This window comes from Prinia subflava, chromosome 14 (assembly GCF_021018805.1).
Source record: "Prinia subflava isolate CZ2003 ecotype Zambia chromosome 14, Cam_Psub_1.2, whole genome shotgun sequence".
Taxonomy (NCBI): domain Eukaryota; kingdom Metazoa; phylum Chordata; class Aves; order Passeriformes; family Cisticolidae; genus Prinia; species Prinia subflava.
This window is the reverse complement of record NC_086260.1, coordinates 20,801,831-20,826,669: the sequence shown is the minus strand read 5'-3', so window position 1 is coordinate 20,826,669 and position 24,839 is coordinate 20,801,831. Positions and strand designations below refer to the sequence as shown.

At 41.3% G+C, this 24,839-nt stretch overlaps 1 protein-coding gene across 4 annotated transcripts; it reads right to left on the bottom strand.

Annotated features, from left to right (window-relative positions):
• Nucleotides 1-154: 154 nt before the first annotated feature.
• Nucleotides 155-24,037, bottom strand: IP6K2 (inositol hexakisphosphate kinase 2). 4 transcript variants are annotated; one of them, XM_063411390.1, is made up of 7 exons: nucleotides 23,882-24,037; nucleotides 18,622-18,745; nucleotides 7,202-7,500; nucleotides 4,854-5,076; nucleotides 3,837-4,012; nucleotides 2,402-2,577; nucleotides 155-952 (listed from the first exon to the last, which is right to left on the bottom strand). In XM_063411390.1, exons 3-7 carry the CDS (start codon nucleotides 7,401-7,403, stop codon nucleotides 455-457), a joined length of 1,275 nt encoding a protein of 424 aa, XP_063267460.1. In that variant the 5' UTR covers nucleotides 7,404-7,500; nucleotides 18,622-18,745; nucleotides 23,882-24,037; the 3' UTR covers nucleotides 155-454. The 4 variants fall into 4 exon arrangements, with proteins under 4 accessions (XP_063267460.1, XP_063267462.1, XP_063267463.1 ...); XM_063411392.1 differs by having other exon boundaries at nucleotides 18,622-18,722; nucleotides 23,882-24,019; XM_063411393.1 differs by lacking the exon at nucleotides 18,622-18,745 and having other exon boundaries at nucleotides 23,882-24,029.
• Nucleotides 24,038-24,839: the final 802 nt, after the last annotated feature.

The following is a 24,839-nucleotide window of genomic DNA, read 5'->3' as shown; positions in this document are numbered from 1 at the left end:
CCTTGACAGCAGGCCCAGGACAGACATGCTATCCATCTCACAGGTAGTCTCGTGAGGCAGGTAAGCCTCACTGTTCATATACTGCTTCTGCGTTACACCAGACCAGAGATCTGAGCTTCCTCTCCTCAGTCACCAGCAACAACAGAAGCATCACTTACAACGAACAAAAAGATTTTATTGGAACATATACACCCAGGGGTAACAGAGGTATCTGAGTAATCAAACATGGAATGTTTAAGAAAGTTAAAATAAATAAGGATACGAAGGTTTGCCAGTGCTAGGTCCAGCACCAATGTAAGTAAATGCCCTCTGAACAAGTCTGACTCTGACAGGCTGTCTCTGACAGGACCATCTCTGCAGAGCCTGTAAAGATTCCTACCACCAGAAAGTGGCCAATAATTTTGGAATACAAAGAGTCACAATAGTGCTTTCTACTGATGCACATTCTCACTGTTTATTCACTACTTTCGTCTCTTATTTCTTTAATAATATCTATTAAATTCTGGAGTCCAAAAACATAACCCGTGTCTTGGCCCTCGTGCACCACACTATCTTCCCCATAGTACTTGCAGGTTGTGTGGGCAAAGTCTATCATGCGGACATCAACAGTACTGGCAGTTGGTTTGTAGGCATAGGCTCCTGCTGACTCATCTGAAGATTCTTCTGAAAGGTCTTCTAGGTCCTCTGGATCTGAGTCAACAGCAACTTCCTGCCTTTCCTTTCCATCATAGATGATCAGCAAGGAGCTTGAGTAGAAACGATAGGACTCTTGTTTCTCCAGCACAGACTTGAGTTCAGTAAGTTTTTTAATAACAGACTCAAAGAGTTCCCTGCGCAGATATTTGCCGTTATGAAAGAACTGGTAAAGTGCTTCTTTGAATCCTTGGACTGAGAGTTTTCTTCCATGGTATTTATTCATGAACATCAGCTGGCCAGTGCCTGCCTGGTAGACCTGCATATACAAACACAAGACAAGAAAAAACGAATAGTTAAAATTGCTGGTACACTGACACCAAAGCCTTGAGAGGACACAAAAAAAATTTAAAAACTAAAAAAGCAAGCTCCTTAAAGCTCTTACAAGATGACATACTATTCTCTAGAATTGCTCTTGCACAATTATAGAAAATGCTGTCAACAAATCCAGTAGCACCTGTGCAACTTAGAGGACGTGGAAAATTCCTTCAGTTTAGATTTGAGTTTTTCCACCCAGAATGTAAGAACAAGGACTTTACGTGAGATTAGGGAAGCTGCAGCCAAGATCTCCAAAGTCAAGCTACAACTTGTACCACAGTCACTCATTCAGCTCATTACCTGCCTCTGCTCTAGGATGCACCAGTTGATTTTCAGCATGCTGAGATCTGAGTGACAGCAAACATTCCTATACAAAACTAAGCTGTACCCCATAATCATCTGTATTTGAAGAAATCAGAGGTGCTCCTGCAGGAAAATGCCTTCCTGCAGGAAGGCATAGGAGAGTGGTCTATGCAACCCATAGTTTAATAATGCCTAAACATCTGGGTCAAGAAAGGATAGCAGGTGCTTCTAAAGTTCCTCTTTGTTTTCCAGCACAGGTCAACACTATAAAGTGAACAATGGCCATGCCCTGCTCAAATCCCAGCCCACTGTGGTTAGAAATGCAGCTTCCACACTTTAATTTCTGCCTCATGTTTTACTCTGAACTTGTACAGTGAGCTGAACACTACGCATGCCAACAGTCCTGCTGTGGAACAAGTTCTAGCAAACACTGCTAGCATTCCTGGAATCTATTGGATAGGAGGAGAGAAGCTTCAGAAAAAAAACCTCTAACACAAACATGTTGTTTCCCATTTGTCACTCTAGGAATACAGAAACAAGTAAACAAAAAATTCAGGTGAAAGTCCACACAATGTCTCCTTATCTGGCAACAAATCTTATCACATTTACCAAGCACTTCTTGCCTGCACTTTGCAACAAGTCTACTTCGAGCAGTGAAAGATCTGTGGCTTTTCAAAGTTACAGAACAGAACTGATTGCTTCTTAATGTTTTGACAAATTTCCACATGCTTAATTCAAAATGCATATAACTTCCCCCTCCCCCCCCCCCCCCCCGCAACTGCTCCCTATGCTATCCTGAAATCTGAATTGAATCAGTAGTTTTAACAGTTTTGAACTGCTGATTTGGTGCAGGAGGCTGTTTGTGTGTTCACAGCCTGCATTCACTGATGCAGAACATGGGCTGCAGGTTGCTCCTGCACATGCTGCCACCTCCAACTGATCAGTGATACCCAAAATCTTCCTGTGAAGGAAACGAAACACAGCAGCTGAAAGGTAACAACTTGTGAGATGGCTACATAAACCCAAAACTTCACTAACAGAAAGAAGTACAAGACTGTTGACCATACATGATGAGTTCTCCTCTCACCTGCATGCCACAGACTCGCACTCCGATCACGGCTGAGGTGCTCTGCTGACACTTGCGGATCTGATTCGCCTTTTTCTCCTCAGACGCATCGTCGCCGTGCTGCCGAGTCCCCATCTTCAGGTCCAGCACACATGGAACCTCGTAGCGAGATGTCAGATTCTCCAGCAAAATGAATTCTGATCAGTTAAGGAACAAGTCTCACAATGAGGAATACAAGTTTTAGAAACACTACCACAGATTTTATAGTGCCTCACTCTTAACTTTAAGCATATCCAAAACACTCCTAGTATAAAGTAATCCAGAAAAATTACAGTTACATAAACTTAAGATGCCCACTCCATTTTAAGCCAGTTCCAGTTTTACTCGTCTGGACAGACTAGTGAATTTCCACATTAAGTGACAACCAAAACAATCAGGGTTACAGAGAAATATAATGTGGTAGCTGACTTTGAATTATGTAGTATTTTTTATCTAGCAAGAGGCTTTTTTTCCTGTGGGAAGTGAAGATTTTGTGTGTTTGTATTACCATTCAAAACCCATGATGCCTTTTCATACCATCTTTACAACTTTAAAATATCTGTATTATTGCTGTGCCAAAGATATCACACACTTCTTAGGCAACTGAATAATAATCTACAGTGATTAGATTAGATACTCTGAGGGTAATAGACAAAAAATCCTATCAATTTCATCATTTATTAGTCACAGATGTTTCAGTAAACCATCACCAAAATTCCTCACACATGACAAATTTGTTTACCTCAGTATTTAGATACTACTGCTTTTACAGGATGTTTCAGTTGCATCCAAGCCTACAGCAAGATCATTTTTCGATAGAATGCTCAGGGTGGAGATGAGTTTCTACAGTTCCACAGCACAAAACAATGTGCTTCAGCCTTCCTAGATTCAGTCAGTTTTTTGGTTCTCATACTCCAGTCCTACATTACTGTTTATATACAGCTTTTCTTAAAGCTCATTAAATGAAGCTACCAGAAGCAGAAACTCCAGGCACTGGAACATCCTCTATATTTAAGAAACTGGTAAGAGGAAGAGGACATTGGTTTTTAAGATCATCAATATCAAAACAGTAATAAAAAGTGTCAGAACTCATCTCCTTTGAAAACTCTCACTAGAAACTGTTCTTGTGGAAGATACCAAACACACTATGCTATAAAACCTCTATAGTAACCCACAATGTGAAGATTTTAATTCGGGTCTCTGAATTTCCTAGCTTAGGTAGTTTGTTACATGCTGGAGAAGTCCATTTCTAGAAAGTGCTGATAAACCCTTCAAAGATGCCAAATAAATCACAGCTTCAGAGAGTCTCTTGGAACTGCAGTTAAGCCTGCTCTGTACTCTTATCTGGAATGTTCAAGAAATAAAAGGCAGAGCCCTACTCATTCCATTGTTATGAGGTACTTTCAGGAAAGGATACTATATTGATTTCGGTGCTTTGCGTTTTCCTTCATCCGCTGTAACTGTTGCTGGTGACATTTCATGCTCCAAGGATTATGGTGTTTAAGCTGAGAACTAACATTTCCTTTTTTCTCTACAGTATAATACAAGACTTCAGATTTCTTCAGCCACTCAAATTCTTCCTCCAGTTTGTGACTAGGAAAATAGAACAAAGTAGTAAATTGCAGGTCTAAAGCAAAAATAAGCACTTGAAGAGGGATTGTCAATGGATTTAACTTTACAAGCTATTTTGCTCACCTTCACTAAGAGTACGCAAAAGCTTTATTTTCCACTCTGTACATGTGAACAAGATGAGTAGTATTTCAACCATTACAAAGCCACTTCCATACTAATATAAATGTGCATATAGCCAAATGTTACAAAGTATGTAGTAATTCAACTTATATATCCTTTACCTGTGAGCATGACTTCTATGAAAAAATGCAACAGGTAGCAATGCACCATAAGGTTTATCCTTAGCTAAGGTCACTGTTTTTAGCACAACACATCACAGCTTACAGTTTATGGTAGGCACAATTAATAGGAATGAACAAGGGCAAAAATGTCACTAGCAGTCATAAAGCAGGACTCCTAACAAAGTATACCATACATAGTAGCACTTAAATATATTTGGTTGTTTGGGGTTTTTTTAACTATTATTCTTCTGCAGGTGGGTGAATGTTTTTTGTTTGTTTGTAGGGGTGCTTTTTTGTGGCTAGTTTGTTTGTTTTGTGGAGTTTTTTTCTCTTTCTGAAGCTTCAAAAATAACATCGGGAAACCTGTTTCAACTGACCACAACAGAAAAAAATGGAAAGACTAAACTTAGCCTTTACTGAGGGCTAAGGACATACTAGTTTCACCAGAGAACCTGTCTGCACTGAAGAGGTCAGGAAAAACCAAAGAAACATGAGAAGAAAAGAAAATGAAAGCAAAAGATTCCTGGAGAATTTTCTGGAATTCTGGAGACCAGAATTTGACAGCTAGAAGTCAAACTTACCTTTTCATTTTTTCCTCTTTCCGGTGCTGCCGAACCCATTCCTTAGATATCTTCTCATTTTCTAACAACACTGTCTTTTTGTTAGTCCACCGCAATAGCTTACTTTTGGGTTCACAGTCAGAGTTATCTAAGTTTTCTAAGTTATCATGGTCCCCATTTAATGGATATGCTATTAGACATAAGTTTCCATCTTCATCCTCTTCAAAGCTCACTGATACCACACCTGAAGAGAAAAAGGAGCCAGATAGTTATGAATTGCTCAAGTGACAAGCAAACCTTTTAGAACGCATTCTTTTACACTAAAAATACAGCAACTTTATTTTTTCTCTTACCCCAGTCCTTAGTTTCTATCTTGCCACAGGCCAAATCTCATCTGCCAACCTAACAAATATCAAAAGAGCTAGACAAAAATAACACCTCACAAAAGACATTTTATCATATTGGCACAACAATGACACAAAAGGTAATTTTTTCTCTCTGAGGCAGTAAAGTAACAATCAAATAATAACAGCACACAATTTCAATTAATAATTTTTTTTATTAATGAAAAAAACCCTGACTGGTCTGATTCTAAGTGAGATGTAAAGCATTTGTTAATATCTTGCAGTGAAAAGTGACCTGCACAAAGAAATTTCACACCAAAAACTTATTAAATTTTGCATGACAGCTAAGCAAAAAGCACTTATCCAAACAACACTTGGTTTATAGATCCCCAAGGGGAAGGAAAGATGTGCAAGGAGAGCAAAACAAGGGAAATGTCACATTTCAACAGAAACTAGTCCAAAAGTTTCAACTTAGAATCACCATGTTTAATGGTACATTTTCTTCTATTTTTTCATTGATACTGGTTATGAAGCAATCTTGTAGAACAAGTAACAAAAATGCAATACAAAGCAAATCTGTTTGTGGTACAGAAACATGGTGAACCTCAAAAGCATTTTTTCTCCTCATCCTCCCCTCAGGAATCTCTAGAGCACTGCATTGCATTTTAAGAGCATTGACAGCTGTGCCCAGTGCTATATGTATATATCTCAGGGGTTAACGGAGAAGCCGTAACAATTATCTAAATCGGTTTTTATTTTGTTTTCCAGTCCTCTATTTCAGATAAATCAGTCTGCACAGTTCTTGCAGCTCATCACTAGCTAGGGGAGAGGTATTGGTGAGAGACTGGAATTTCCAAGTCGGGCAGGCAGCTCCCAGACCTGAAGTGGCTGAGGCAGGGAGTGCAGAAACTCTGACTGTACCACTGTCACAAAGGAAAGGACTATGTGAAAAGTGGTGGGGGAGCCAGCTAGCAAATGGCTTCTTTGCCTTTACCCTGGAAAAAAAATCAGATGTGGACCAAGTAAGGCCCCTTCCCTCTAAATCCCTCCCCATACTTCCCAGAAAGCCACATACACTAGTACAATTGTTCTATTACATTTCAAAAAGAAATGAAAGATCAGATAATTTTATCATTGAAAGATCAGATTTTTTTCCAGTCCAACAGAATTTGTAATTGACATGGCAAAAAGTCTCTGTAAATGAGCAGAGAACATTAACTCTGAAACATCACTGAAGTCTTCCATCACTTTCACAAACAGAACACAAAGCTTAATCACCATCATGGTTGTTAAAATCAATATACTTTAAAAAGCAATTCCATTTCAAAAAAGTGCTTCAGACATATTATTTATTAATCATCAGGCAGCAGTTGATGGAATAGGCAAAAGAAAAAGAAGTATTCCTGTTAACTAGTGCAATTCTTAGGAGAACTGGATTTTCCACTCCTACATAACTTCTGACTCAGCCTCATTGCAGCTACTTGATCCTAGCCTACCTAAATGCCATGAATTTTCATTTCCTTAATGGCAGAAATAACACTGCAAGTTTTCAACAAGACACCTTACTGGCATATACTTAACTGCAATCGAAATGAAAGTCAGAGAAGAAATCAAAGCACAAAAGAGACCACAACTCAAAACACAAAACACCATTACCTATCCATACCAAATCCTTTGTAAACAAACATTAAACAAATGGGAAAAAAAAATAAAAAGAAACCGCAGAAGATAATTACTGAAAACGTTAAGCTGTTAGCTACTTACCTATGCCTAAGGGAGATATATGGGCTATCACCAGCAGAATTGTTCTACTCTAATGCTGTTAGTCAGCCCAAACACCAACTTGGCAAGCATTTCCACCCTGCATCTCCACAGCCTGCCTCAGACAACATCAAAACACATGAAAAAAAACCCACCCTAAAATCTCTTCCACAAAGAAGAGATTTCAGAGAGAACCGAGAGCACAGCACACTTGCATTAACAGAAACGAAAAGCCCAACCCCATTCAAAGGTTTGGCAACTTACCCTCATACTGTGGAGTGAATTTACGCATTTCTGTTGGGAGAGTCTCATAGAATTGGTGTTCTCTCTGAATAAGAGGTTTACAGATGGTCGTGTCATTAAACCGGAGGACACAGGAGTGTCCTCCAACTTGGTGGACAAAAGGCTCGAGCAGGACTCCTTTGGAATAGTGCTCCACTTCCATTGCTCCAAATGCTGGGCTCATCCTTGTAGCACATTAGACAGAAGGCGGCAGCAATAGTCAAGGTAGTTCAGAGCCTATAGCCTCCGAGACCCGCAGGTGTTTACTCTGATTCAAAACTCTGTTAAGGCAAACACAAGAGAGCGGCGGCCATCAGTGTCCGCGCACGCTGTGGGCAGCACAACGAGAGCGAAGCGGTGCCGGGCACAGCCAGGCGTGCGCCGCTCTCGGTCCCGACGCGGCCGACTGCGAGCGAGCGCGGAGCGCAGCCAGGGAGGCTCTGGCGGACACACCCCCGCCGAGCCGCAGCCAACGAGAGGCTTCGCGGGGCGGGGCGGCCAGTGCGAGACGCGCACGAGCGCAGCGGCAGAAAGAGCGCTGCGGCCAGCGCCGCTCGCCAGTTCCTCAAACCAAACCCATCCTGGCGAGTGCCACCGCCAGCCATCCCTGTCGCACTCCAGCGCTCAGCTGCGGAGACAGGTGCGCCAGCGCTCCCAATGACACCCCCCGCCTCCTGCGCAGGCCAGCCCAAGAACCCGGGAATTAACACCGAACGTACAATTCCTCCCTTCCAGGCAAATACAACAACCAAACGACGTCCAGGGTGGGACGTTTATTTCACCGGTTAATTCACAACAATATGTCAGATACCGAAAATAGTACACAGATGCAAGCTCTTCACAGGCAAGTCATAATGCTAATGTGCCATCTTCCAAGAACGGTCTTTTTTTTATACATTCACCAGAAGGCAGTGCTCTGCGCCAGCTGCATCCAATCTGCTTCTGTACCCTGTGACCGCCTGCTGCTCAGTTCTGGCCAGACGCCAGTTTCGTGCAACCTGAACTTCAGAAAGCAACTAAAGGAGCCAGGCTGAAAACCAAAACATGACTATCTTGTTCTCTGCCTTCCAGTAAATTTTTAAGTCGAGTTACTCTAATTTTAGACCAAAGCTTTAATAATTAACTTTTTGCGGCTAAAAACAACCTCATGTTTCTTTTGCCTGAAGATAGTTACATGAACAATAATGCACTTAATTCAAAGAGACTACAAAGTGTTCTAGGTCACAGGTCTATTTTTATTTGTCCTCCTTAGATATTTATCAGCTTTACATTAACTGGAAAAGCAGAGACCTGCAGGCTTAAAGCAGCAGTGCTACCAGAACTACAGACGTCCACAGCACATCTTAGACTTAAATGCATTAATTGAATTAAACAACTTAACTGCTTAAGGAAATGACAGATCAATCAAACAAATGAACTCCAGGTCCTGGAATGTTTACCTGCACCTAAGGTTAAGAGGTCAGTAAGAGCTGAATGTGTTTTTGTTGGTGGAGCTTTCTGGTGCTGGGGTTTTTTTCCTCCTTTCTTCCAAGCACCTTATTTGACAGAATATTTTACAATATTTTACATTATACAATGTTTTATTTGACAAAACATTATCAAGTTGTTGTTTTTTCTTTTTTCCCCCCTTTAATCTGGAATAGTATTCCCCAGAAACCATACTGTCTTCTGATAAGCTATATTATTAAGATTAGAGCAATATCAATAAGCTTTCATTTATCTTTGCACTACTTTTAATTTCCTAGTATTCTTTTTCTAATGCAGCAACTGCATCACCACAGAATTTTCTCACGTATCTCAGCATCAACAATTTGTCAACTTGGAGACACACATATTAAAACCTCTCAGTTACACCCCAAACACAAGCCACTTCAAATAAACCTACCCAACTACACCAAGCTGAGCAACCCTAAAGTGCCCAGAGAGTGCAGAAAAGCCACATAACCATGGCCTATCCCCACGTCCTGGGCAGTCCAATGTATCTCTTCATACCGCAGTCAGAAGAGAGCACTGTCACTACTCCAGTCACACATTTGTTTCTCCATGGCTCCCCACAGTAGCACCCACTCCATGCAGAGCCATACTGCCCTTTCCTAAGGCTCACCCTCACCTGAAAGCTGACCTACCAGAACATGAGTAACACACTTGGAGCTGTCTGAAAACACACACTTGGCAAGCCACATTAGCTCCTGAGTAAACTCTGAGAATTGTTTCCATTTTCTCTTACAGAAATTATAAGTATGTACACTGCACCAGTAATTTTACAACTCTCGAGCTTTGATTAGGATTTTCTAGAGCCAATAATGCTTCCAGTCTTCTGGAATTTCTGAGGGAAAGCCAGAAGTGCGTCTGGTTTCACTGGAGGTGTGGTAACACATGTACATGATCTTGCAGTGCCAGAGCTTTACACTGCACAGGCACACTTAACAGACCTGCAGAACAGCAGCAGTACAAGAGCCACTTTTTCCAAGACAGCATCACTATTTTGTGGCCACCTTCCTAATTACCCCGATAGAGACACTGATTGCCAACCGCAGCGATTCAGACTGAAAAAGTACCTTGCACCATCCTTTAACCTCAAACATTTAAATCTGTCCCAGTCCTCCTACATTACAGTTGCATCAGGAGTTAAGTCTTGAAGATATTTATGCCATATAAATGACTCTAGCAAACATCACCTCCAACATAGATAATGTACACCTTGTTTACCCAACACATCTTCAGGGAGCTCATTAGTAGCAGCTCAACTTGTTTGCTTTCATGGATGCCCAAGTGGTCTAGACAATACTTGCACACAGATCACCCCATGCACTCAGCAATGGAACTGCCAAGCACAGAGTTGGACAGGACTACTCATTCTACTTCACCCTTTCCAGCACATCACATAATATAAGTTCCCATTCAAGGAAAAAGAAAGCAAGTTTTTTTAGTGCTCTGATAGTATACAAATTATTTTATAAGTTATTATAAACGATGCAGTATTTAAATATGGGTGGGGGGTTTCTGAGAAATGTTAGAAACATTTGTATGCAGTCAAACACAGTGTACTCTACTAGAAATAAAGGGGGAGGCTCATACAGATGTAGATGAGTTTACTGTGCCTGTATTAGTAAACTCTCCTTCTGTTTTTATCTTTCAAAAACTACAGTGCAACTCCCCCATGTTTCATTTCTACAACTGAATTTTTGTAGTACACATCCCTGCTGAAAAAGCTCTAATACAGCTCTGCAGCAGAAACTGTGTGCAAGGACTGCTGAACAGAGCACCAGCAAGGTGTTCCTCACTATAAAGCCGTTAGCCGAGTGCCTTAATTGTGCAAGGCAACTTAGTGCCTCTTTATGAACTTACAACAGGTATGATTTGAACATAGTAACACTGCTCAAGAAGATAGCAGCAAGACCACAATCTTGTCAACAATTCAGGTTTCAATGAAACTTTCATTTTCACTTTGATCAATTAATACATTTTAGCCATTCAAGAAGCACTGTTTACCTAATAAATTCAGTCTGTTTTCACCTAATGAAATTCTTCTCAATCGCAAAAAGGTTTTAAGATCAGCAAATGCAGGTTCACTATACCCTGCCCTTTTCCTCCTACATGTTTTAAAGTGCCTTTGACTGAGTTTTTGTTCAAACAACACATCAGCCAAAAAAAGAAGATTCAAAAAACCCTTCACATGTCAAGCATTTTAAGAGAAAAATCTGGCATAACTTGAAGGAGTGAACAAACATGCCTAGACAAAGTAACATTAGCTTGAGCAATGTTGTTCCTGCAGTAAGCAGCAAAAGATGTTTAAAACCCAAGCCTGAAAACCAGAAGTGACATTTATAGACATCTTATCCCCATCATGTGACAATGACCATCAAAAGAATACTGCAATGGATTCATGTTTCAGGCTTTTAATATTAGTCTCCGATGATGGCATTCTTTGGAAGGTACTTCATGTCATTACAGATTCTCAAGTTAGTCCCACATGTAATTGCATTAATGAATATATCCTCTACAGAGCACAGCTCTCAATTATGCAGCAACTTCTTCCTTCATAACAATCTCAAAAATAATACACCTCCCACCAAAACTCTGTAATGGTAGAACTACTGATGCAGAGCTGCCCTTCTGTCAAATCTGTTAAACTGGGTTCTCTCTAGTGCAGGCTTTTTATTTTGGATGGTTAGCATCTTCAGCTCCACACAGCCATAAATCAACTTTACAGGGACAGAAATAGTAAGGCAAGGCAGCAAAGCTTTCTGCCTGTTCTTTTTTCTCAGTTCACTGGGGAGTGCAGAGGAAGCTGACAGGGTAGAGATCTGCAGAGCAGAGCTGCTGCAGACAAAGCAAAGCCCCTTTTCCAAGGTTCCAAGGTGTCATGGTTTGACACTGGCACAACGCCAGATGCCTCACTCAGCCTCCCCTGCCACAACCAGGCAGAGCAGAGAAAATAAAAATTAACGAAGGGTTCACTAGTGTTCACAAGTTGAGATAAGTACTGGGAGAAACACTTCAAGGGTAAAAGAGGCTCAACGTAAGGTTGAAAAATTAATTTATTACTAACAGAATTTATTACTCAGAGGAGAATGAGAAGTAAAGTAAGCCCTTAAAATACCTTCTCCTCCCAGCTCCTCCCTCCTTCCCACCAACAATGTAGGGAGACAGGGCACTGGGGTTTTCAGGTCAGTTCATCACCGAGATTTTCTTCCACTGCTCCAGGAAAGGAGTCCTTCTGTGAGACCGTGGGGTCCCTCCCATGGGTGACAGTTCTCCGTGAACTTCTCCAGTGTGGGTCCACTCTCACAAGCAGCAGGTCTACCTGCTGCAACGTGAATTCCCCCCACAGTTAGAGAGTCCTCCCAAAACTGCTGTTATGTGGGCTTTTCTTTCCATAGGGTGCAGTCCTCCAAGGACAGGCTGCTCCAGCCTGGAAGCAAGGCCCATCTCTCTCCATTGGGTCTCCCACTGAATCACAGCCTCCTCCAGGCATCCATCTGCTCCAGCATGGGCAACTCCCCCATGGGCTGTGGGTGGATCTCTGGATCACATATGGATCCCCATGGGCTGCAGGTGGACAACCTGCTTCACCATGGCCTGCAGAGGAATCTTAGTTCCAATGCCTGGAGCATCTCCTCCCCCTCCTTCTCCACTGACTTTGGTGTTTCCATGTTACATGTTCTCACCTCCTCCTCTTCTCTCACTAGGAGCAAAATTCTGTGACTTTGTTTTGATTTCCTTAAATATGTCACCACAGAGGTGTTACTAACCTCTCTCACTGGCCCAGTTTTGGCCAGCATCATGTCCATCTTCAAAGCCATCAGAGATTAGCTTTGCTGTACATGGTGGAAGCTTCCAGCAGCTCCTCACAGGAGCCATCTTTGTGGTCCCCCTGCTATCGAAAACCAGACTGTGCAAAATCAAAATACAAGGAAAGAGAGGAATGGCACAGTCAACCAACAGCAGAGTATCAGTGACCTATTAGATCAGTAAAATAGAAGGCTGCTTGAGCCCAAAGAATACCCAGAAGAAACATCAAAGTTGAGAATGGATATAGGAAGATGCAAATAATAAGGTGGAAAACACGGTATGTTTTTGAGAGGCCACCCCACCACATTTCATGCACAACACTGAAAAGGTACTTGAGGTCTGAGTTGGTAAGTCATTATATTGCTCAAAGAGAATGACCTGTCACAACTGAAGTAGAATAAACACAATTTAAGAGCCCACAATAAAATACCTATAAACCAAGAATGGTTACAAGAATTTTACAAGTCCTCATATGATTGAACTACTTGTTCTGTTATTAGTAATGTAGTACTTGACAAATACAAAGGTACATTCCTTAAATCAAAGAAAGCCAAGGATGCAACTTTAGAGTATTAAAAGCATTAGATATATTAAACAGGCTTAGATTCAAAGACCTTGCACAGCTTGTGAATAATTTTGATGAAAGTCAATGCCATTCCTCCACACAAAATACTGTTTTATTAGGAAATATGCCCAGAGTAACATTAGTAATAATTTACTTCTAACATTCACTCTAGCTACTGCTTAGCTCAGGAACTGAAGTTACTTTGATGTGTTCTGTTTTCAGAAGTTAGTAAGATTAGAATGTAGATACTCATATCCTCTAGTGTCCAGTCAGCTGCCTTAGAACAGTACCAGAAACACTTAAAATAATTTTAATTTTAAAAATTAACTGCATCAGATTAGGAAGCAAGCCTTTTAAAAGAAATGTTTCTAATTCTTAACAGAAAAATTAGCTCCGCATTCATTTATCACAATTGTTTTAATCAACTCCTGATTTTGAGGATGCATTATACCCCTACATATAATGCAAATCCCACACTAGTTACTTTCTGAAGCTGTCTGTATCTGCATAGAACTAATATAACTAAATAGTAAAAGCTATAGTTTATAGTTTTTAACTCATTGAGACAAAAATGCAGAGCCCACATAATAATGTGCTTGTATGAATCCTACAGTTTTGCGAAAAGTCTTAAGAGCAGCCCTAAATTCTGCATGATTACAAAAAGCAAACATTTATTCTGGTAAACAGTTTGGAGGGAAAAGCTTATCTTTGGTAGAAATGTGCATTGACATTGTCAATTCTCAGAATTCTTTTATTTATAAACCAAAAAAAGTACTACAAGCAGCAAATAATTGAAATTTAATAAAGCAGACAATGATCTTCAACACCATGAGGGGTAGAGGGACAGTGTCATAGCATCAAGGGGGAGAAATACAAGAGCTTTTCTTTAAAAGAAAGACTAGGGGAGAAAAACCCTCTTCTTTTTCATTAAGTATAACTTGAAACAGGTGGTTGTGATGATGAAATGATGCTGAGCTGTATCTTTCTATGCAAGTCAAGGTTATTTAAGCTCTTTTGCAGCAAATCAATCAATATAATGATCATTAAGTTACATGACTTCTACTCAGGAATGAGTAAGCACAGTGCTTTGTAAAAACACTCAGCAGAACACTTGCAAACTCAAGACCAACCAGCTCCTTCAGACCTACAAATTCGGTCTATGTACGCTTTCCCTTCGGAAGCAGAAACGTTTTTACTATAGCTTTAAGTGGTAAATCATGAGGGTGCTGGGAGTCAGACACTGTAGTGGCACATCTATCATAACGACCTACAGACACAAAAAGCCAAGAAAGAGCAAATTTTTCTTGTTGCATGTCATGTGTTTGGGCTAGACCAATAAAAGAAGCCACCTGCTTCTTAAAAATATTGATAGAATGTTTTGAGGGTTTTTTTAAACTTATCTTTACTAAATGGCTGGTAATTGCAGCACTGCATTGCTGCAGTTTAGAAAAATCAAGTAATGTCTCGAGAAAAATAAGGAAAAAAATGTCTTGGATTAATTTCACAAATTAAGGGCTATGTACTGCAGAGGCATACTGGTTGTCCACAGAAAATTATGAGCTGGGAAGGACCCACAAGGATCATAATTTAATTAATCATGCATAACAGATGGATTCTAGAAACCCAGAATTATACATTAACTCATGCACAAAATTCCTACAAAACATGTTTGCAAAACACTTTGGGAACATCATGTCTCCACAGCAGTCTTGGTCCATCAAGGTAGAAAGCTAATCCTGTTTTTAACATTAGCTTTCAAAACATCAGCAAACATTCAACATTAGAAAACAAATTATTCGCAACAAGGAAGAACACATTTTTCTGCTTTTAAACTGCCAAAAGATACCTTGAAATGCCCTAGCTTCTTCTGAAGATGTCAGCTATATCACACCTAAAGGTACTACTCCTCTAGATATTTCTTCCCCTGTGAGGGACAGTCCAACAGCAGCTACAATGGCAAAGGACTCACAAGTGCTGCATTAAAGTCCTGTTCTGTTATTTCTCAGGCACGTTAGACAGCACCCAGACATACTTTCTTGTAACCAGAGCATCAAGCCTTTTCTATCCACTAAGAATTTTGTCTTTATTACAGAAATGAAAGATCATGCACTGAAATGTTGAAAAATTTATCAAGATGCCCTCTTTCAATGCAAAACTTTTTTTTAACTAGCAACATGTTTATCCTATCTCCTTTCAGTCCCTAAACATGGAGTTCTAGTTTTGTCTTCCTTTAAATATAACCCAGAGACATCAACACTGCCTGCCACAGAGGTTAAGACATGTATTTATACCTGTATATTTAACACCATAGCTGCAAAGCCACCTCCTATACCAAAAATACTTTTGAATACGGCTTTAACAAAACTAAGAATTATGAAACGTTAGGCATAACATATTAAGGGAGCAAACTACACACAAACCAATCTGAAGTTGCATAATGTTCTATGACTATTATTCCTCATGCACAATTATTATTACTATCTTCCTTAAACCAGGTCTACATTATTATGAGAAACTCAGTTCCTCAATCCTTTTGTCTAGGAAAGCAAGACAAGTCACCCAAGGCAATCTCCAAGAACTCCTAGCTTTTTTTTGTTTAAGTGTGCACACCAGCCCCTCAGCTGCAATTTCTTAAAATTCAGCAGGGAGGTTCTGTGCCCAGTGCAAGTGATATTTCAACATCTAAAAAAGGCAACAGCTTTCCCTACACCATTTGTTATCTGTAATCGTAACACCTACATACACAAAGTTCTGGAAAAATGCCAGTTTTACCTCTCAAGTAATGCTATTTTATCTCCCTGGAACTAAAATAAAGCCAAATTACATGTTACTAGGCATATTAAGACAGAAAAGAGCATGCAATTCTGACCCATGTCGTTTTTTCAGGGATTGTGTAATTTAAGAACCAGTCTCCTTTCCAAGAAAAAAAGTGCCATGGAAACTAAAGAAATCTGAACCACCCAAACTAAGCTGCTTAAACTTCCTATTTAGAAACTGATCCATCTTAAAATGGTATTCTAGCATCAGCAGCCAAAATCACCAGTTGCTACAAAAAGACAGTACCACCCTTTGTCATGGAGAAACCAAAATAGCACTCAGCCTTTAATCTTCTGAAAATATGACAGCAAGAACTAAATTGTGTGGATTACACACATGAAAGTATTATTTAAAACATCAATACCCTCAAGAAATTCCAGCATTAAGATTAAAATAAATCCAAGGCTATGCCTTTCTCATTACCATGAATTTAGCAGTCTGGGAACTGTATTTTGATTCATTCAATGAAAGAACACAGAATCTTTGTGACTAGCCCTTCAGTTGTGATCCACTTGCCATATAAGAAAAATAATGTTCATATAGGACAAGTGTCATGTCCCTCTCAAAGTCCACCCTCATTTAACTACACTAAGATTTTCTCTCCATGTAATTCCTTTAGAAATCCCAACCTCTAATGCTTTTTAAACCATAAGCGCTAGGGGCCCAAAGGACAAGACTGTTAAATTAAAGTTTTGATGGCTAAATCCTACAATCCAAGCTGTTGGGGGTTAGATTTGGTTTTTTCTTCTTCTCCTCACAGAATTTTTTCCCATAAGTTTCCAAGAAGCCTTGATGACTACTTAGTCAGAACAAAAAGAGTACTTGAGGGATACGGCAGCACGAAGCTACACCTATTGTTTATGAGTCCCTAGGAGTGTCCCTCAGAGGTGAGAGATGATGAGCTTTGGGAAAGGCAAAAAGACAGATCTGGGGGAGGGGGAGGCACTCTTGCTCTCAGCGCCGAGGAGGACGGTCAGGCTGCCCCCTGCCTCTGCCTCGTCCTGGGAAATCTATGGTCATCTGCTGTGTACCCGGGAATCCTGAGCTCGCTTTCTCCAGCCTCCCCCCCACCGCCGCTGCTTCTTCAGAGCTTTGAGGTTCCACTGCTACTCTGTAGCCCTGCACTGCCCAGCCCTGCCGGGACACCCCTGCTGCTCCAGCTGCCAGCGCAGAGCTCCTCATCTCTTCCACCGGTCCGGGACTTTCCTTCCTTCCAGTTCGGCCTCTCGGAGCCCTGCAGGGGCGCCGAGATCAAACTGCTCTGGGCTTTTGTAAAGGAAAGCCCTCAAGGTTCTTGGTTCTGTTTATTATTGATGCTATAGTTGTTGTTTGTTTGTCGTTTTGTCATATATACTAGTAAAGAACTGTTATTCCTACCCCCATACCTCTGTCTGAAAGCTCCTTTAATTTTTTTTAATTGGAATAATTTGGAGGGAGGGGATTTGAATTCTCCATCTCTAGGGAGGTCCTGCCCCTTCCTAGCAGATATCTGTCTTTCAAACCAAGACACAAGCTAACTCCTTGAGCAAAAACTTCCAAAAGAATGCACAACAAAAATCCTTAACAAATAAATTATTATAGGAAGAATGGTATCCTAAATGCAGTTACCTATTTCATGCTTCTCATTTATGTGTATATTCACCTAGACCATCAATACCCCTCAAAAGAAGTTTAGTCCCTTTATGTGGAAAAATGATTGAAAAGTCACCCAGAAGGAGATACTCATCATGTCTTGGAATACCTATCCTCATTTTTAACTGTAGTTCTACAAATATAGGTTCTGAGAATACTTCTGATGACTAAGATAAATGGAGTTTTTGCTCCAGTACAGCTCACATTAATGAGATACATTTAATATATATTTTAGAACTGTATTTACATTTCAGAATATCTCAAACTACTGCAAAGACATCTCAATTCAGATAATATAACCCAGATTTGTATCTTAAAGGGAGGCATTTGTATGATTCAGTGACATCTACAGACTCTTTCCCTAAAGAGTTGAAAGTAACTGAGACCTAAGACCTTGAGCACATAGCTTCCTGCAGGGTTGCCAGTGCAATGACAGAAGTTCAAAGGCAAAAGATACAGTAGAATAATTTCCACGTGCTTCTTGTTTAACTGCAGCAGATTGGACAAGTAAGGACAGGAGAGAAGTCTTACAAGATAGACTCTCATTTGGCACAACAAAACCAAGGGAAAAAATCTAGACTGTTTTCCCTGGTAAATGCAACTCATTCAAAGAACAGTTTCTTCCCAGGAACAGGACCTTTTCTACAAGTACACCTGCACAGTACTTCAAAAATGCTTAAAAAATTATTTATGTATTTCATGTTTCATTGTTCAGTGACCTCCTCTTACACCATCTGGAACAAATTACAGGCTTATCATAATAATACCTGCCAAAGAATTAATTCATTTTAATCTTACACAGTTTACATATTCTAACAGCAACACAAAACCACTTGAAAAAAATCTTATCAATTCCAGTAATCTAGAAAAGGAAGCTTCATCAGGAGCTTAGCTGTACTGCTCTTATCCTTGCAGCAGGCTGAAATACATTTAATGATATGCAAGAGCTTGCTGGTTTAAACAGATCAGGCAATGGGACACAGCTGGAGTACATCTTATTCCCTTAAAAATATCTGTTGCTTTAAAGGCAATTTTTATAGCAGCCAGCAAGTGTGCACTGCACAACTGTCTCTAAAGAGAATCCATTACTCACCAAATAGGGAAGAATCAGGTAAGACGACTGCCAAAAACCTATTTTCTCTTCAAAAGTCCACAACACAGCATCTCCATCCACAGTGTGCTGATGTTCCAATTCTGCATTTCCAAAAAACAGCACACTAAGAGGGGGAAAAATATTTCAAGAAGTCAAGCTTATGAAAAAAGCACTTTATTTCTTCAAAGCAAATTTTGTACATAGTGATGTTAAAACATTATTTGCACTTTAAAACATAATCACAATTCAGCACAGGTTTAAATACATCAAAGGCTTTGTTTAAATGGAACAACTTGAAGTCAGTCATCCTCTCACCTGGCAATTCACTGCAGCTCCATCAGCATTAACTTGATATGCCTTCATCCTCAAGAGACTATCTATCTCCACAAATTCCAATTAACCCCCCCAATCATTTGTTCCCTCCCTGTTGGAAATAATACAACTTTCAAATTTTTCTTACGTAACTTTGGTCAGGGTTATCTAGAACTATACCCTCAACTTTACTACTCACAGATCTCTCTTCAGAAAACTGACTGGTTCTATTCAGCCAGAATCCATTCTCCTAAGATATCTTGAACAGATTCCCAGTTGCAATGACAGTTATATTAGTATGAACACATCTACCCATCAATTTAACCTTATATCTCTTGTTAAATTGAATCAACCTTCTGAAAGAGCTAACACCTTAGAAAGATCAAGATGATGCCTGTCACGTCAGGCAGTTTCAATTCTCATTTCTGTAACCTCATTAAACTAAATTATGTTATTAAAAAATCATTTGCCATCACACTGTCTTCATACATCCAAAGCACATGGCAAATAAATTGCCATTTTTCTGGAAAATAGAAAAGAACAAATGTCAAAAGAAAAGAGGTCATCTTCAATAAGCATGAAATTAAGCAGCACCCAAAATTCCTGTTAAGGTTTCAGGCAGTGTAGAAAATTTCTGCATCACATCACTGCACAGCTATTTGGGTATGCTTAAAGCACTCTGTGCTTCAAGAAAATAAAACCCTTTTTGCTGTGCTCATTCTAATACAGACTTTGGCATCAACTCCCCAAACCCTTGCTTTTGCTAAAGAAAAACAACCTTAATAATTATACCTTCTGTTCATTTTAAGTCTCAACAACCTGAGGCACTATTAACCAGCTTAAACAAGTCATCCAAATGATTTTTTTCCAGTTCCTTCCAATCTTCTACATGCCAGCACAGCAGGACAGAAGGCAGTGACCACAAGAGGCAATACAGCTGAATGGCTACTGTGTGAATTCAGTAGTTCCCTGGTCTGTTTGGGCTCTTAACTGGCTGATGAGCATGTGCTCAGTTCCAAACCAGGCACTGCCTGTGCTACCTCGTGCCCTACCATCCATCATGTCCTGCCATCCATCATAGCACACACACACAAAGCAAGACTCTCAGTGGTCAAAACTATTTTATGAGTAATCCTTTCTTTACCCAGTAAAAATGCAAAACTGGGCAGTAACTGGTTCCAGCTGTCTTCAATAGAGAATCCTCCACATGCAGGAGCAATCCAGACAGAGGGTCAAAGGCTGCATGTTGATAGCTGGTAACAGCAGAGTGGTATGTTCTGTACCTATTATGAAGATTATCATTCCTTTATTCTACCACAGCCCGTTTTTCAGAGACGCAGTCAGGGCTGCAATGGCTTTGTGCCACAGAAGCCAAGAATTTGCAGATTTCAGATTTCAAGCTCTGAACACCTGATTAAACACAACCAGTGACAGACCTTCATTTGAACAAACAATTTTGTTTCCATTATGCCTTCCAGTACTTTAGATTTTGCAGGAGAAATTTCTAGCTGCTTGCAGCAAGCGATACAATGTCATACAGCTTTTTGCAGAAGAGGGAAAGAAAGAACTATTTTGCAATAAAGTAAGTTTTATGAAAGGCCCAAAATTATCATTCTAATGAGATATTTCTAACAAAGTTACACAAACACATACCTGCAGTTATACCTTAAAACCCTTAAAATATAACCTCTTCATATCTGTGAACTATCCCTGTATTGCTTCAAAGATACAATGATCTTGGGCAAGACAGGAAGCCAGATAAAATAATTAGCAAGAGGAAAAATCCTCTCCCCGCAATGGAAAATTTTCATCTCTTCAAGCAAGGCAGAGATGCTCAGCCGGACCTGCGTTGCCTGGAGACCAACCACAGCTTCTTGCCAGCAGGGAGGAGCTAAGCATCAGCAAATTCAACAGCTGATAAGTGGATGAACTGAATGAGAGGCAGCAAGGTTTTTCTACACGTCAGTGTAAAGCCCTGACAGCTTTCAGATAATGGTTCTAGCCCATGCTCATTAGATAAACAAGAATTATTATGAATGTAAAATGTCAGCTTAAGAAAGCTTCAAACTGCTCTACATTTGGCTCTTACCCCCACACTTTGGGTACAAACTAGCGCAGTAAATACCACACTGTAGTGGGTTTTTTTGTAGTGGCCAAACCACCACACACACACAAGTTAAAAATTTTAGCTGCACCTCAGTTTCTGGCCTTTCAATCCTTGGATGTGGTACGTGAACTTTTGGAATATGGTCCTACTCATTAAACAAGTTCTGTGCTTAAGCAAGGGTGCAGAAACCCTAAGGCAACCAGTGAATTACATCAAAAAGGAAGAGCCTATACCTCAACTTCGCATCAAAAACCACATCAAATGTTGTTTCACTTCAAAACTCAGCCTTTCCCACTGGAAGCACAACTCCACAGAAAGGCTAGCATCATGTATGTTAGAGAGGAGATACTTGTTTTACCTGTTCTGGTCCTGGACCTGCTCTCAAGCTCAGGCAAGCATTAACCCAGCTGCAGGAGCAGCACTCCTGACTTCTCAAAGAAAGACTTCAGCTACTTCCCAATTTCTAAAGACTATCAAATTAAGAATCACTGAAAAGAATTGACATTTAATACCAGTTAGTCCAGAATTTCCCTAGATCTTATCTAATTCAATTCACTCAAAATATTCAGACAGTAAAGAACTAGAGATTTCTAAAGAATGGTTTCTATTTAATTTATCCCTGTAGGTAAATTCCACAAGGATATTATACGTCACTAGCAAAGTACATCTTTCACCGCCAACCTGACATTTCCCCGCCTCCAGCTAAACCAAAGGTCAGACATTTATGTGTCACCACTGCTGACAGACTGAAACATCCTTAGTGCCTCGAGGTTTGCATCCTTCCTCTACCCTTCAAAAGAAAAAACATACCCCAAATAGCCTCACACTTCCTAGCTGACTGAAGAACAACTAAAGCAATACCAATACCACTGATCTGGATGCAAGCCCAACCACTGACAGGCAGTGAAGAGGTTCCTGAACATCTTTTCTCGTCCTGGTTTTTCAAAACAACATGACTGACAAGTGTCAAATCTTCCTTCAAAGCAACTGGTAGGGGAAGAATTTTTGAGAGTACAAAGCCCAGGATTCATATGACTGACCACTGTCCAGTTTTCCAGCTGCTTCCAAACTACCATACCACATGGTTATGACAGCTCTGATCTACCTTTCCTCCAAAAGAAACAGCAACATAAAGCTTCCACTGCTTGTATAACTGAAGTGCCATAGACAAGATAACAGACCGTTACTTCAGAAAGGTATAAATATCAAAGAAAAGGCAGAAAAACAGTTTTTCAATTAAATGAATGTAACTTTATGAAAAGCTACACAGCCAAGTTTAATGTCTGGAATTTCTTACAAACAAGTACATGTGAATGGCTGTAATCCTTCTCACGATCTTTAACCAGGAGACACTTTTGAACACTAAGGATTATTTTTTAAAAATAAATTTTCCTGAATTCTGGCAATTTAATCACTGGGTTCTTTCTTACTTACTAAAGAAAAAAAAATGTAACAGCAAACTGGAAGATGCTACATCAGCAAAAGTAAACAAATTTATCAGTCCATTTTTAAAACATACATATTTATGTGTGGATGCATGTGTACATAAACACATTTTCTATTCCTTGATGTTACCAGTAAGCCCTGAAAACACACAAATGAATTCAACTTAAAGAGAATTTTACAAGTCAGTTTTGTCTTATTTATGAGAAAAATTATAAGCAAAGAGGCAATTTTTTTGCCAAAACAACTCTGACCTTGTTATCCTCAAGCACCAGATCTGAACAGTTCTACTACTATTTCAGTGCTGCATGTTGAGTAATGACCAATAATACATCATCTAAGAAGTTAAAGCAAACATTAATATTCCAGAACCAAATATTAAAGCAAAATTCTAATTACAGTATTTGAAACAGAACTGTCCCCCTTAGATGTTCACGAAAAGCACAGGGGCACTGGAAGCAATTCTCAAACACCTGAGTATATGGGACACATAAGACACTTATGTCAAAAAAAAGAAGGGGGATGGGAAAGCCTAGAAGTAGAGGGTGATTAAATGCCAGCATATATCAGGAAAGTTATCAGTGTTAAACATGCGTACTTTTCACAGTGGAATCAAGGGCATATCACGGTGCAACTACCAAGAAATTGTTACTCTGTCAACAACGATAACATTTATTTTCTCAGTCTGGATGCCTATTTCCAAAGCCTCGACCGTGTTTTTTGTTTAAACCGTCTGCAGCTCCCAAGCCACGTTAACAATGTATTACAAAATCGTGATCTTCAAACTAGTTCTTAACAAAGCATCACCAAGAACTCCCTGTTTACAGAGAAAAAGGTATTCTTGAGCATCACATCCGCTTATGCAACACATCCCGCAGCACCCGTTTCTCATTTAAAACTATTACCGAGCATACCAAGCAGCCATCAGAGCAGCAGCACACCCATCACCCGCGCAAAACGGACAGGCAACGTCTGACAATTCACAGAACTGCTGACTAACAGCGTGAGGCGACCACTAGCTGCGGGGTCAGCAACCATGGAAGATACAACTGCGGCACCCCCACGCCGAACCCGGGCCAGCACGGCCGACAGCCCCCACACCGCAAACCCCGCGGAGAAAGCAGGAAGCGCTGTGCGGACGGTGATGCTCCGCGAATGCTGTCACTGTTGTCCTCCACCCCGGCCATACCCGCATCCCCCGGTGACAACAGGTCAGGGCTCTCCTCCCTGCCCGCTGAGCCCGGCAATGCCCCCGAGGCTGCCACCAAGCATACCCTTCGGGCAGCCGCCAGTCCCCACCTAGCCGGGCCAGGCACCGATCTGCGAGCGGGTGGGGCTGGAGCTGTCCCCTTCCCGGGGAGGAGAGCAGCGGCGGGAAGAGAGGAGCGCGTCCATTACCTGATGCTGGGCCAGCGGCGGCGGCGGCCTCAGGTCTTTTGTTCCTCAGACGTCAAGATGGCGGCGCGGCGCGTGGCCGGCCCTCCTCGCTCCGGCGCGCCCCGCCCTCCCGCCTGCCTCTCCATTGGCTGGGCGCGCACCACAGCGCGCTGATTGGGCACTGCCGGCGCCGCTGTTGCTAAGGGAGCGGGGCTGGGGGAGACGAGGTAGAGGTGGTTTCGGCTTCCTACCGCGTCGTAGCCCGGCGCGTGCTCCTTCCACGGGAAACGCGGGCAGCGGCCGGCGGGGGAGCGGGGCCACGGGGACAAACGATCCCTCCGGGCCTCCCAGCGGGCCCTGCCTCCGCTCCGCGAGGCAAACACAGGGTACAGCCTCCGCCCGGGCGGGCAGCGCTGGGCAGCTGGTGGTGGCCCACCCAGCTTGGAGGCACCACCCAGGGACGCGCAGGCTAGGGCCTGTCCCGTTCACCTCCTGACCTGTGGATTCCACCTCCGCAGGCCGCAGCAGCCATGGACAGGGCTTTCCGTAAATTCCCCTCAGTGCCTGCTTGAAAACCCTTGGGTCGCGTCCCTTGGTGCGTGACACATGTCGTCAGTTCGGATGGGCCCAGGGCATGGCTGCCTGGCTCCGTCACAGCTTGCCCGCAGAGGAGGCAGAGCATCTGCAGAGCCCTTGAAGCAAGGATGCTCATAGGGCTGTGTGCCTGAGCTCACTGCACATCGTGTGCTTCTGTTCCTATACACCAAAAATCTCAGGCAAACGCAGCTGAAAGTCCTTGAGGCTCCCCCCATTCAGCTTTATCTTTGATGACTTTTCGGGCCAGTGCCTGATGTCCAAAATGTAATCACAGCAGCAAGGTTTGAATGCAAGGCCATGAACTGTGGGTAACAACAAAGCCACCATCATTGTAAAGAAAAAAGAATAATGAGCAAATTGCAGTTTAAATTACTAAGCAACA